We start from the raw sequence: 16026 nt of genomic DNA on the forward strand, positions 1-16026 counted from the left end.
AATGTATTCATTCTTCTTCTTCATTTCCTTTATGAGCATTCATAATATCAAAAATTTGTCTAAAATATTGGATTTGTTTTAATTATTTATTTTTATCCTAATATAACAGATTGTTGTAACTTGTGCCACCGTAAATAAACAAAAAACAAAGTTCTCATCTCCGAAAAATTCTATCTCCGAGTTGCCTTACTTCTTGCAGCATACGAAGTTTCAAGCTTGTACTATTGCATTTTTTAAAAATCTTCTGCAGCTTGTCCCACTAAAGTAGGGTCGCTGTTTTTAGTGAGTCTCCTTCACATACTCTTGTCTTGGGCTATAACCACATCCATGTTCTTCATCCTCAAGTCCTCCTCCACCAGCTCCCTCCATCTCCCGCGCTTCGTCATATTGACCTAATAGCCCTGCACATCCATCTGCATGACCTTTCTTCCCACATACTCGTCCTCCTTCCTCATCACATGACCAGACCATCTCAACCTTGCTTCCTGTATCTTCGCTCCTAAATTCGTAACTTTCACCCTTTCCCTTACATAGTCATTTCTCAGACGATCCTTTTTGGTCACACCGCATATCCACCGAAGCTTCTCATCTCTATTACCTCCATCCTGCTGATGTTATTTTTCCTCAGGGTCACAGTTGTCATAGACTACTGTCCTATAGATTTTGCTTTTTACATTGATCGGTACCCTCTTATCGCCCAGCACTCCAGCCATCTCTCTCTCTCTCTCCAGTTCCTCCATCCCGCTTGTATCCAGCATCACCACTTCCTTCCCGGTCTCTCGATCCTCTTTCACTGTTGATCCTAAGTATCTAAAGTATTTTGTTATTATGAATGCTCATACAGAAAATGAAGAAGAAGAAATAATACATTTTATAATACATCAATAAGTATATATATATATATATATATATATATATATATATCCCGTTATAATAGATAACTATTTGCCTAATATAGGGGTCGTGGTATCGTTTAAAGCTATCCAAATTAAATTAGAGGTAACGATTCGATTTTACTGGTTGTCAGTGTGATTAGCATTATACGTTTAATGTGCAGGGTTGGAAAAGATAAATGAAATATAATCTGAATTAAAATGTTGATGAAAATAATTAAAAGAATTTCATTTAAAGGGAAGATTGTTATAGTGTGTTGACTGTTCAGTAGAAGATAAAGAATTTGTGTGCGTTTAAGAAAATGAATGAATCGTAAGTAGTCGAGTGTTTAATAATCATTTAATTAGTGTAATAAACATTAGTTGTTATTTGCGTGCTTGTGTTTTTGCTCAAGTATATGCCCTGATGGTGGTCGTTTCAGACATAACTACAAAAGGACACTAGTGTTACGAAAATTATTAGCATTCAAAAGAACTATGTTACAAGATTACTTTTAATTTCTCTCAGAGACCATATACAGACCTGTTGTTTTTTCTGGTGACCAGGCGGAATCAAAACTACCACGTTAGCTCTCATCTTTGTAAGATGTGTTTTTTTGTAAGTGAAACCTTGGCATCTGTGGATGCCCAATGAACATATATAGACATTGAAGGAAAAAAGAAAAAAATCGGCTCTGGCTTTCCATTGAAGATTATTAAAGGAAAAGACAATCAAATATCCAGTATTTATTATTTTATAGTCTAGTCAAACAAGCTTTGCCTATTGAAACTTTAAAAACCTTTCAAAAGTAATCAAGCTTACAAGAATACAAACTGGAAAAATGTTACTTTGATATTGAAAAACTGTAAATGAATATGGACTCTATATGTGAAGTGCATATTGACCTAATAGCCATACAGAGGTGGTAGGATATTCCCTCTGAAACTCATTTTCTGGAGGGAATATCCTGTTTTTGAATCTTGTGAAACTGGGTGGAGAACACACACACACAGTTAACAGATGTCATGTACTGACCTTATTGACCTGTTTGCTTTGGTTTTCATTCCAACAAATGATAGCTATTTTGAAATGCTGAACCTGAAATCTGTAATAAAAAGATTCATGTATTTCACTATGTGCATGTACAGGTCACTGGGTAGAGCCTAGTGAAATAATACTAATACCACCTAATCCTAAATGTTACTTATAAGACACCAAATTAAACATATTAAAATTCTTGTATGAACTAAATTGTTGGCTTTCATGTCAAGAATCATGCTTAACTGAATATTTAATGATATAAACATTGTGAATACAAATCATATCACTGTACAATGTTATCCATGTATAACCAAATACCAGTTATTATTATTATTACATCACACCTCCAGGGAATCCAAAGACTCATCGAGGGAAGGCATCTACTCTACAACTCTTTGTCTCACTACTCCACCAACCTTCAGCATCTAACACCAACGCCATCTACCGCTGACTACCACCACCACTAGTATTTTCACAGACAATCACAAACATCCATGCCTATGGCAGGATTTGAACCTACAGCCTTTTGGCTGGAGAGCGGATACATTAACCACTCGGCCAACCAGGCCAATAATGTCATATACCAGGGAAGAAATGTAAGTATTATCAGCTTCTTGCATAGATTATATTAACATACAGGCACCACTAAATATATATACAACAGAAGTCATCAAATGCAAAGTAGTACACCATTACTTCACAGATCTAAACTGTGGAAAAAATGCTAAGACATTGCATACTAAGACAGACTCTTTGCAATGTTCTGCATCTGAAAAGCAACAGGAAAAAAAATAATAGATGAAGAATAGTCAACCAAGAAATCAGAAAAAGTGACTGAAACGTATGGTATTACTGGATTTGTTGATATTTTATACAGCAACATTAAACTCACTTTGGCAGATATATAAGAAAACTACAAAGGAAATCAAAATCAATTCAGAAACATGCCAAAATCCTTGGATTACACAAATGTTAGAAATACATAGAAAGGATACTTTGGGATCAATTAAAGTGATATCCAAATAACGCAGTTTCAAAAACCATTTATCAAATTAACCTTTGCAAATTAATCAGCAAGAAGCTAGAAACCACTGCTTTTGAAACCATAACACATTCTTGAAAAGTGCTAAATCTTGTCAACAGTCAGCAGATGATTTCAACAAGTACTTAATAAATGCCATCCTGAAATTGCAGGGAAAGATTCTTGCACTCACAAAGTGCAATTCCCTACTCAGACCACAAGTAAAGCAGACATGCATCTCAACCATAAGAGAAGCCGAACTATTGTTTGTAATCCATCAAGCTAAACAAAACAAAGGTCCATTAATTGATGGTATCAGACCCAAAGATATTAAATAACACACAGCTAACCTAGGTTCCATGTTACCGAAATTAATAAATAAAATCTTTCAGTAATTACACACTGAAAGAGCTTCATTACCAGGTATCTACCAAATTATGGAACAGATCATTCTTAGCAAATTTGAAACACATGCAAAAAAACTTTCATATAATTTCGAAAACACAGTGTAGTTTTCAGAAGAATAAAGGAACATCTGTCTCTCAGAAAATTTTACAGATACGATTAACACTCTTGGATAAAAAAACAAAATTGTCATAGTTGCCTTTATTAACATTACTGAAGCATTCAACACACTCATATGTAAAGCATGTTGGAATAGATGGGCCTCTGTACACATGGTTTAGAGATTACTTTCAAAGAACAAATCATATGCATTGGATCAATTGGTAGACAGTTACCAATAACCTGTGGAGTTCTTACCGGTAGGTATCGCTCTCCATCTCTCTTCATCTATATGCATGATAATAACCAGCTGCTTCTCTAAGACATTATCTTCCAATACTCACATGAAACAGCTGTGGTATCCATCCATAATAATATGAGTATTGCCAAAGAAAACATGCAACCTGACATAAATCTCCTCACTCACCAAAAACTCCATACACTTAAAAAACTCTGATAAGACAGAATTAACGATATTCAAAAATCCACTGAGCGAAAGAGTTGATAATAGTTATATAACAATCTACCAACTGCTGTCCAACATCCAGCACATATGCAGCATTGAAATAACCACTCATTCAGGTTGAAACAATACAATGCCTTGAATTTACTTTGCTGCAGATATGAATTGGAACGCTACATGAATCATCTACAAAACAAACTCCAGACATAACTATCAAACTCTACAGCGGGGGGTCTCAAACTTTTTCAAACTGCAGCACACTTGATAATGCAAATTTCTGTTACAGAACACCTGTATTCTTTGCTGGACTTTCTTCTAATTAACCGTAAGTTCATTGTATTTTACAGTTCACATAACATTGACTACAGTGCAGTCCTTGGTACTTGATGAAATCACTGTTGTATTGCTGGTGGTTGATTGTTGTAACTTTAGTTCAGCATTTGGAGCAAAATATAGCAATGTTACATAAATATTATTATTGTTATTAACATCTGATTTCCATGGAGTCAGAGACTCATCGTGGAAGGTACACACTATCACACACAATGCTCATCTACCCATGCCTTAAACTGATTCAATGTTTCTACATTCACAAAACACTCAGGCAATGCATTCCACTCACCAACCACTCTCCATGCAAAAAACCTTCTCCTCACTCCTCTGCTCACACCCTCCTTATACAATTTCCAGTGATGGCCTCTTGTTCTATGAAAAACCCTTCTCTATGTCAACCTGATAACAACCCCTGTCTAGCTTATATGTCTCAGTCACCTTCCCATTCACCCTCCTCCTCCTGTTCATAAGGCTTTCCAATTTACATTCTCTCAATCTGTCCTCATGCTCCACTTTCCAAGCACCACTGACCAACTTTGTGAATCTTCTCTGGACCCTTTTCTAATATATTCTCATCACCATGAAAACCTGGAGACCAAATCTATGCACAATAATTCATGAGGCCTGATCAAGGCTTTATACAATGACATCATAACCGCTTTGTTTCTGCATATCAGAGTCCTTAGCATCATTGCCGTTATCTGATGTGACGTCTTCACAACTTGTGCAATGTGGCAAGTAAATTTCAGGTCCTTGTCCACCACCATTCCTATATCTCTTATCTCCTCTACTTTAAAGTTTAGTCACCAAGTGCATACTTTGCATCCCATTGCTGATTACCAAATTTAAAAACCTTACACTTTGCAACATTGGACTGATAGTTCCACTTACCTGCCCATTCATGCAATTTATTAAGTCCTGTAAGGTCATAACATCTGCTTGACTCTGCATTGCTCTCCCCAATTTTCATCATATGCAAACACCTGCATATCACTAGTTAAACTCCTCCCAATATTATTAATATGCAAAATGAACAACAATGGTCGCAAAACTTGGTTGAACAGCGGGAAGGAGTCATGACAAGGGGCCATCCCTGGAAGTTACGAAAGGAAACTGTGAGAAAGAGGATGAGGAGTGGTTTCTTTGCATGGAGGGTAAGTTGAGCCATGGAATACATTGCCTGATGGAGTGGTGAGAGTGAGAACGGTCAATGCATTTAAGGAGTGGTATGATAGACTTTGTGTTTCCTAGGAGGGACCTCCCCCGATGAGTCTTAATAGACTTGTGTTTCTTAGAAAGGACCTCCCATGATGAGTCTTTTGACTCCATGGAGGCTGAATAATAATAATAAAAACTGACCCATGCGGTACACCACTAGTGACTTTCCTCTTTCAGGATACTGTACTGCCATATACAACTTTCTGATACTAATCTGACAGGCAGTCACTGATCCAACTCAGAACTCTATTATCCAATCCCATCTGTTTCAATTTATTTAACAGCTTGTCATATGGCAGTATCAAAAGCTTTTGTAAAATCCAAGTACACCACTGTATATGCATCTCCCCTGTCCAAGGTATTTGTTACCTTGTTATAATACATAAGTTAGTAAAACATTTCCCTTTTAACAAACCCATGTTGATAACCACAGAGAATACTGCAGTTATCAATCCATTTCTGTATCTTACTTCTCACCAATCTCTCTCTCTCTCTCTCTCTAGTACTTTCACCGCTTTTTTTGCTGGTAAGCTGCCGAGTGGCAGATTACCAGCAAAAAAATCAAAGATAATAGCCATCCTGAAACCTGGAAAGCCTGCTGATAAACCCGAAAGCTTTAGTCCTACAGCACTGTTCAGTGTCTGACTTAAGCTATTAGAAAGACTTATTTACAATAGAATTAGTTCTATTATTATTGACACTCTTCCTCATGAACAGGCTGGGTTCAGGCAACTGTGAAGATAAATTTTGTCCCTAACAACTCGTGTAGAATCTGGTTTCGAAAAATGCCTTAAAACTGCTGCAGTCTTTATAGACTTGATGGCCGCATATGATATTGTATGGATGAATGGCATGATCTACAAGTTCCTTAAAAATACTGAAATGTAAAAAAATAACCCATCTAATCAATGCTATTCTGTCTAATAGAACAATATGGGTAATTATAGATGATGATATCAGCAAGCCAAGAACATTTAACAATAGACTCTCACAAGGGTCAGTTCTGGTCCTTCTTCTGTTCAATTTGTATATTTCTGACCTTTCAAGGACAACATCTAGAAAATTTGTGTATGCTGATGAACTATGCTTTACATTCCAACACCAGAACTTCTGTACTATAGAGCACATACTAACTGGTGACCCAGAGGAGCTAAACCACTTCTTTGAAGTGGCATCTTATTCCAAGCACTACCAAGACTGAAACATGCTGTTTCCATTTGAACAATAGCACATGACATCTTAAGAGTGCCACTAAATGGGAACATACTACGGCATAACCCTAGACAGAACCCTCTCCTTTAATAGACATCTCTCCAATATTGCTGCCAACAGGACTACAAATAACACTGCATTAACTTGCCGGAACAACCTGGTGGTGGTGTGGGGGGGAAGAGCTTTTGCTTCCACATTAAGGACATCTGCTCTGGACCTCGTTTACTCAACTGTTGAATACTGCTCAGCTGTCTGGCTATACAGTGTACACATTAAATTAATTAATTAATACTGTCCAGAATCAGACAACATGTATCATTTCTGGAACAATAAAGACTACTCCATCATATTGGCTACTAGTTCTGAGCCACATACAACTGCCATAACTAACCAAGACAATCTGATTCGCAAATATAACAAAATTTACTGAAATTCACTGCTTCCCATACACTTTGATATTGACAGCTTTAATTCACAGAGGCTCAAGTCAAGACACCCACCTATTATAATGGCACAACAACTTGTCACTGAGGGCTATGATGCAACAATAGCATGGCAGATGGAATGGACTGCCCAAGCCCCTGTTATCTGGCAGACTGTGTTTAACATAAACAGCCCTCCATCAGGGTTTGACCTACCTCAAAAAATATGGACCTCCCTAAATAGGGTTGGTACCAACCATGGTAGATGTGGAGCTTCCTTATTTACTTGGGGAATAAGGCCAAACTCATCTTGTGACTGTGGTGAGGATAACCAAATTATACAACATATGATGTTTGACTGCTTGGGAAATAGATGCTGCTTGGGAACTGACAAAGAAATACACAACAACATCAATGTGTGAACTGACTTTATAGCAGTTTCTACAGATGCTATTGATTGACTGTTGAACTTAGACTGGCTTGTTCTTTATATTCTTCATGTAACATTATTACCATTATTCTTCTTGTACCACCTTCAAAGTACCTTCTTCCAGATTTCATGCTTAAGCCCCTCATTCATCTATTTTACACCTACCTTATTCAGCCTTTTGGCCTTTGGAATACATTCACACATTGATGTTGTTGTGTATTTCTTTGTCAGTTCCCAAGCAGCATCTATTTCCTTACCACTCAACTCCTCATTTCATGCTCTAGCTCCAAGCTGTCTCCTAAGCTTGTCATAATCGCCAGCCTTGTACTTCCACATATATCTTTTCCTCACATAAGTCTGCATATGGCTAGCCATTCGATATTAGCTGGTGAAAGTTTACAAAAATATAATCTTATAAATAGACAAAAGTGCTCCAATATATATAGACAAAAGTTCTCAGTGTTATCAGAAGATGCCCTATATACACTACTACATTTTTCGACAACCTATTTGTGCGAGCAGGGATTTTTCACATTGGCCAACATTAACAGTAAGAAAAGGGAGTGATTTCTTTTTCTTCATCAAGAATTAATCACTATATGTTTATCTGAAATTTGATCCCGTATTAAACAATTGTGCAAAAGTAAACATGCCAATATTTCTCATTAAATAATAAAAATGATATAATTATTAACTCATTAATTTTAATCATTCCAGTTTGTACAGTTTGCTTGTTCCTCTTGTATTAATAAATAACACTGTTGAAAATATTTAATACTTGTTTTATATTTCCTGTTATTTTCCTGTTTTAATAAAAATACTTTTTGTTGTTTTTTCTCATGTCATACTATTTGAGAAACACTGCTTTACAAGATAAAGACAGTTCCTGCATGCATAAAAACACTAATATACGAAGCACTATGCCATAACATACACAATAAAAACATGTGTTTTGTGCAGACTATAAACTAAATAGATTAATATCGTTATGCTATAAAATGATGAAACTGATCTTTTGGAAACAAAGAGAAGATACCAGCTTTTAGACATATGTCACTCTGCATCTATGCTAAAATATTACTTTGATGCCAAACTACAGGACAGCTAGAACTATACATTGTATGGCACGACCCCCACACAACCCACTTTATCACATATGAATATAACAATCACTATGGAAAAGTCATGCAGAGCTTCCATATCCAGAAATGTGAAACAACCTTTTTAAACTATAATATCCTAAAAAATGGTCCTCTGGGTCTTATGAACAAGAAATACATGCCCTACATGTCGTATAGACTTAACCACCCAACCGGCCATAACGTATATATATGTCCAAATTGCCATGGATGCGAAGTGCATATTAAAATTGTAATATCATTGATATTACATTAAAATATATGATGGATACGAAGTGTAGAGGAGTGATGTATTTTATCCATATTGACGTGACGTGGTTAATGAGATCATTATACTAGTTTGGGCTTTCCAGTTCAGTATTGCATTATGTTATTCCCTGGGAATTTGTGCTTGTATATCATAAGTGGTGTAGCAAATATCAAATCTATTACCCCCCCCCCCCCCAACCAGCCATGACATCTATAGATGTCCACAATCGTATTGTGTATCACCTATTGAATAACATGGATAAGAAGTGCAATTTGGTCTCACTATTTCATCCACCTCGATCGGTAGGGAGGTTAAATGCCAGTCTACTTCCAACACTGCAACAAACCCATCAATAACTAGCCAGTGTCATCCTCAGATAAGCTTAACACAATCTTTGAGGTTGCAGACATGTATTACACCTCAACTGGGATCAATATAAATAAAAAAAAATTCCTTTATTATAACTATAGTATTGTAAATTTAAAAAATGCAATATATATATATATATATATATATATATATATATGAAGAACATGAAAAACTAATTATTATTGTATATGTTCAAATTACTGCAAAATATAATACTTTAAATTCTGAAAATCATGAAAGTTATGACAGTTTTATTCAACTGTAACAGTAATTTATAATTATTAATGTGTGTGTGTGTATTAATTCTACCCACTCTAGCAAAATGGAAGCCATACTCAGCACTGAAACTTGTATTACAGTATTATGTTCATGTTTATCTTCTTTCTGTTGTAGTCAAAAGCAAAATACTTCCAAGGAGTCAGGAACTCATCAAGAAAGGCCACATATCACTCACACCATCTGTCATACCATTTCATGAATTCTTTCCTTCTGTATCTTTTCATGAAACTTGCCCAAAAGGATCATAAACCTATAACACATTATTAGAACCTGGACAGGCTAAGCAGGTTGGGAAAGCCTGCTCTAGACACTAGACATTGAATTTTATTTTATTTTATTTTTAAACCACTTTAGACCTCTGATAAGTAGGATGGTGTTCTTGCACCGGATGATGATAAATCTTCTATCGTTTGCCTAAAAATATTCACAAACTTAGAATTTAGATTCACAACCCATAAGTTAGAGAGCAGAGACAACCAAGTAGACTCTCAGTTTTGCCAGGCATATGGTTTTGCATATTGGACTGAGGAGATTGCATACTGTGTATCATACTGATCAGATTGTGTTTAGGTGATTGAGATAGCTAGAAACCTGGCATGATAGATGACTGCATGGTATTCTGTGGACATATTGTAATGGTAGTATTAACAGTGCAGAGTATAACTGCTATGATTGATGTGTCTGCATCTAGATTGCTGTGTGCATTACTGATCACCTGGGTTTTCGGGAAGATGTGGATAGTCGAGGTGAGTACAGAAGCAGATAACTAAGATGATATTAGGATGTAGCAGATACAATGAATGCATTTACACTAACAAATAGGTAGAAAAGAGGACAGTTCACAAACAAATAAACTTGAGATTTTTCTTGTGAGTTTATTATTTTTTCTAGGGAAGTGGCAGTTGCACTGACGGCAATTGACATTGTTAATAATATTATTATTGTTATCATCCAGGCATCTCCATGGAGTCCAGAGGAAGCTCATGCTAACTTTTATTTACACAGTGCCTGTCATGCTTCTTAAACACATTCACTGACAAAACTCATGACTACTTTTGGTAACTAATTTTACTTTGCAAGCAAAAATCTTGTTCCTCTTGCTACTGCTACCACATCCAGACTGTAGTGCACTACTTCCTGTGCACAAAGCTTTGATGTGGCAGAGTCCATGCTTATGAATTTCTTGTAGACCAGTTCCATCAGTGTAATACACAGTGTGTATATCATCCTGCAGGAGATTTACATCATCTTTCCTATATAGTGAAACCTGTGGAGTATTCATAGCTAACAATTCACACATATGTTACAGTAATTAACTTTTTAATATGTAAATATTTTGTCTTAAGTATCATAAGACATTATCAGTACAGTTATTAAACAACAATAGGAATTACATTCAAAAAAACATTAGTGCACATGCTTACATTGGAATCCTTTATGTATACAGGAACATGTTTAAAGATTAAAAACTATTGGTCTGTAATTAAATTAAATTAAAACATAACTGATAAATTTATTTTATAGATTGAGGATTACAATTTCCTGGACTTTTGGAATAGTGGGACAGTCATTCCAGTTAAGATTGGGTCTATGATGTAAGGCTTCAGCACTTTCTTTGTACAAATGCTCATGTTTATATATGGATCTATGTAGTAACTTGGTGTTTTGCCATTGGATTCTCAAACATCAAGACCATATCTGTCTTATCAAAGCTCACAAATCTGGCCTCACACAACATGGATTTGATAACACTAACTACAGGAACTAACATCATACTGGGCAATGAAATTCATCTCCCACCTAAAGACAATCACAACATCCTAATCTAACATCCTACTGTTAGTTTGGAGAGTGAGTATGCTAACTACTCAGCTATCCAGGCTGGTAAATCAAGAATGGCTAAACAACTAATATATGACAAATCTTGAAATAGTTTGTCATACCAGTGACAAACCATATAGTACATCTATTCATTGGACATCATCAAATGCTGTATGGTCACTCCATTCCTTGGTGATGTGCCACCCCTGGTGGACCTGTTTCAACTTTCTGAAGATCAGTCATTCTAGACACACCATCCATCCATCTCATTGAGGGTCTACCCTTCTTCTTTTCCAGGAAGTTTACTTCTGTTATTGTTTTTAGAAGTCCTCCCTTCCATACTTTTAATGTGTCCAAAGTGTTTCAGCTTTCTTTCTGTCAATATCTTTAAGGAGCCTTAAAGTTCTACCAATCCTTTCTAGCACCCATCCATTTAACTTCCTTTCAATATATGATATCCTCAACAGCCTTCTGTAACACCACATCTCAGAGGTGGCTATCCTTTTCCTATGAGACTACTTTAGGTTCCAAGTCTCAGTTGGAAAAACAGCTGTATCCAGAATCATCAGCTTTGTTCCTGTGCAGATAGATTCCTCCATCTAGGTTTTAGACGAGTCTTGAACTGCTGTTTTAGCCATTCCTAATCTTCTTCTGAATAGCAGTGCTTCACAGTAATAGATCCCAGGTACTCAAACTTGCTGACTTCCTTGATTCTTTCTCCATTACTTGTTTCTCGGGTGCTTCACTGTCCATATTTCCTTTGAGAACCATGACTTTGTCTTTCTGGGATTGATTTGAAGTCTTCTGTTCTTACTGACTCAGATTACTGATCAATCTACCACCTATCCTAATTTCTGTGTTAAGCTCATCCAATGCTATGTGCATGATGTCCTCACCATAGATAATAAACAGGTGAGGCAACCTTGTCTAATTCCCTAGCCAACCAAAAGCCAGTTATTTAATCCAACACCTGTTCTTACCATGGGTTCTTGCTCATTGTACTAGTTAGCTATCAAACTAATAATGTGTAGAGGAAAACATACTATTTTCATTACCTTCTGCAGTTTCATATGTTGAACACAGTCAAAAGCTTTGGAGTAGTCTATGAAACACTTCATCATAGGGAATCTGAATTCTTTATAATTTTCAATGATCTGCCTAAGGCAAAGGATCTACTTTCTGGTACCTTGCCTTTTGTAAAACCTGCTTGTTCATCCTGTATCTCTGCCTGAACTTTGGCTCCAATCCTATTTAGAATGATCTTTAACAAAATCTGGCTTGCATGAGAGATTAAACCCTCATGCAAGTTCTATAGTTCATATAGCACAGCATGGTATAAAGACAAATGAATGCATGCTTAAATATTGTAATAACTGTATTTGTGTGCATTACTGGAAATGGAGCATGATTTATGATGAACTGACTTCCACTGAAAATAAAGGTTTCATAGGCTGGTGTATTAATAATCACTTTGTGTGATTGCAGCAGAGTTCAAATATTCAATATTAACTGTATGATTAGATGATGGAAACATTCATCCAGCTCTCAAGGACACATTCTGATATTTTTTAATAGATATTTATATGACATAGTATACAATTAATGTAATTTTGTCTTTTAGATGTGTACTGTGAAGTGTATTTAAATTAGTTATATTTAATATCAATCACTTTTTCTTTTTTTTTTTTAGAGCACAGCTTATTGATCCAGTAAAGCAGACCATACCCATTTGTAATCAATGGACAACATTTCTTTTATTAGTATAGTCGGTTGTGTGAGTTTTATCATGAGATAGATACTGCACAAAAATTATTGCTGAGTGAAATGATTTGATTTCAAACAACTATTCAGCTAAAGAAAGAAGTACAAGACCTGAAGTCAAGTCTGTGAAACAAAAAATCCATATGAAACTTTAGAGAACTAAGCTGAACATTTTCAATCTCAAAAATAGCACACACATATTACTGATCCCATCAGAGAAACTTCTCACCTGTAACAAATGTGCCACATCAAATCATTTTCTTGCGTTATAGGTTTTAAACTATATGTAGAATTCACACTGATAAGGAATTGTTTATATATGCTACTTCTGGATAATTCTTCATACAAATGGGAGGTTGTAAGTTGTATATGAGAATTCACACACTGATGACAAAAATTAAATGTGAAACATGTGGTAAATTATTTTTAAGACATGAAGATCTTCTCCAACACACAAAAATTCACGCCAATGAGAAGTCTTTCAGCTGCGGGATATGTGGTGAAAAATTTGCACAACTAGAATATCTTAATGTACACATAAGAATTCATACTAGTGAGAAGAAATTTACATGTGGAACTTGTGCAAAGTCGTTTTTAACAAATGAGCATCTTTCACAGCATGCAAGAATTCACACTAACAAGAAACCTTTTACTTGTCGAATGTGTGGTAAGTCATTTTTATACAGTTATAATCTGAAGCGTCATACAAGAATTCACACAAATGAGAAACCATTTGGCTGTGAAATTTGTGGTAAACACTTTGCACAACTGGGACACCTTAAGGTACACACAAGAATTCACACTAACGAGAAACCATTTACATGCGAAACTTGTGCAAAATCATTTTTAACCAAAGTACATTTAAAACAGCATGCAGTAATTCACACTAATGTGAAACCTTTTACATGTGGAACTTGCGGTAAATCATTTCTAAGAAATAATGATCTTAAGCGACACACAAGAATTCACAATGGTATAAAACCCTTTCACACCAAAGAGAGACGTTTTTTATGTGTAACTTGTGGTAAATCATTTTTTCAAAGTTATGATCTTAAGCGACATACAAGAATTCACACTAATGAGAAACCTTTTATTTGTGAAACCTGTGGTAAATCATTTATACAAAATATTGATCTTCAGAGACACACGAAAATTCACACTAACGAGAAACCTTTTATGTGTGAAACATGTGGAAAATCATTTTTAAGAAATCATGATCTTAGGAGCCATACAAGAATTCATGTTATCGAGAAGCCATTTCTGTGTGAAACTTGTGGTAAATCATTTTCACATCCGGGAAGTTTCAAAACACACATAAGAGTTCACACTAATCATAAGCCTTTTACCTGTGAAACATGTGGGAAATCGTTTTCACAAATTGGAACTCTTAAAAGACATACTAGACTTCATACTAATGAAAAACCTTTTCCATGTGAAACTTGCGGTAAATCATTTTTAAATAATGATAATCTGAAGCGGCACATAAGAATTCATACTAACGAGAAACCATTTACCTGTAAGATTTGTGGTAAACAATTTGCACAGTTGGGACATCTTAATGTACATGCAAGGATTCATGCTGATGAGAAACCATTTGCATGCAAAACTTGTGGAAAATCATTTTTAAGAAATAAAGATCTCATTAAACACACACGAATTCATATCAGTGGCAAACCTTTTCTGTGTCACACTTGTGGTAAATCATTTTCACAACTGGCATCTCTTACAAGACATAATGGAATTCACACCAATGAGAAACCTTTTGCATGTGAGACTTGTCATAAATCATTTTTAACAAATTCTGATCTTAAGCGACACATAAGAACTCATACTAATGAGAAACCGTTTACCTGTGAAATCTGTAATAAATCATTTTCTGAACAAGGAAGTCTTAAAGTACACATTCGAATTCACACTAATGAGAAACCCTTTGTCTGTGAAACCTGTGGTAAGTCTTTTTCAGTACAATCGTATCTCAATGTACACACAAAAACTCACACTAATAAGAAACCTTTTGCATGTAAAACATGTGGGAAATCATTTTCACAATTAGCAAATCTTAAAACACATGAGAATTCACATCAGTGAGAAACCTTTAACTCTGAAATTTGTTGTAAATGACAAATCATAACTCACTCTAAAAATTATTTTCACTAAGGAAAAATGTTTTACTGCAAATTGTATGATATATCTTCATCTCACTAGGAATCATAAGTCATACATAATTTCATATTAATATAAATTTAATCTGTGAATTGTATATAAATCGCATTCTACCAGAAAATCATCTTCACATTCAGAACATTTTATTACATACAAGAAGTTACACTAATGAAATAATATGAATTTTGAACACATGGGAATATGTTACCTTTGAAACTATTTTAAAAGAATATGTGTATACATCATCTTAAATTGAAATAGCCAAGTTTTTTTGTTTTTTTTTTGCATAAACTGTGATGGATCATTTACACTGAATTCATAAGTGACTCAAGATTTCATTTATTCATGAGGACATTTAACCCATGCAAAGTATTATTTTTACTAACTTATCATAAAGTACAATATCTTAATTCACAATTATGCAGAAAGAAATTTTGTAGTTGGTGATCAAAAAAAGTTCAGTTTTTTAAGATAAAGTAAAAACTTTTGTGGAAAATGACAAAACCACTGTGGATAAAAAAATAAACACCTTCAACATATAACTTTATAAACTTTCTTTTGTAAATAAAGTAGTATTTATTTCCAATTTTGCTTCCAAATTTGTTTACAATTTTTAGAAGAAGGATAAAAGAAAAAAATTCAGTTTTCAGATCCTCTTCATTTTGAAATTGTTGTTGGTGTGTATGATTGTCCATTCATATGTAATCAGATGGGAAGAAGTCTAGAA

The 16026-nt window shown here is 35.0% G+C and overlaps 1 protein-coding gene across 1 annotated transcript; it reads left to right on the top strand.

Annotated features, from left to right (window-relative positions):
- Window positions 1-1002: 1002 nt before the first annotated feature.
- LOC150099155 (uncharacterized) lies at window positions 1003-15808 on the top strand. The gene is made up of 2 exons (XM_090403897.1): window positions 1003-1206; window positions 13066-15808. The coding sequence occupies exon 2, from the start codon at window positions 13485-13487 to the stop codon at window positions 15222-15224; it is 1740 nt and encodes a 579-aa protein (XP_090260023.1). The 5' UTR covers window positions 1003-1206; window positions 13066-13484; the 3' UTR covers window positions 15225-15808.
- The last annotated feature ends 218 nt before the right edge of the window (window positions 15809-16026 follow it).

This window comes from Typopeltis vanoorti, chromosome 14, assembly GCF_054136105.1.
Source record: "Typopeltis vanoorti isolate ZY-2024b chromosome 14, IOZ_Tvanoo_1.0, whole genome shotgun sequence".
Classification (NCBI taxonomy): domain Eukaryota; kingdom Metazoa; phylum Arthropoda; class Arachnida; order Uropygi; family Thelyphonidae; genus Typopeltis; species Typopeltis vanoorti.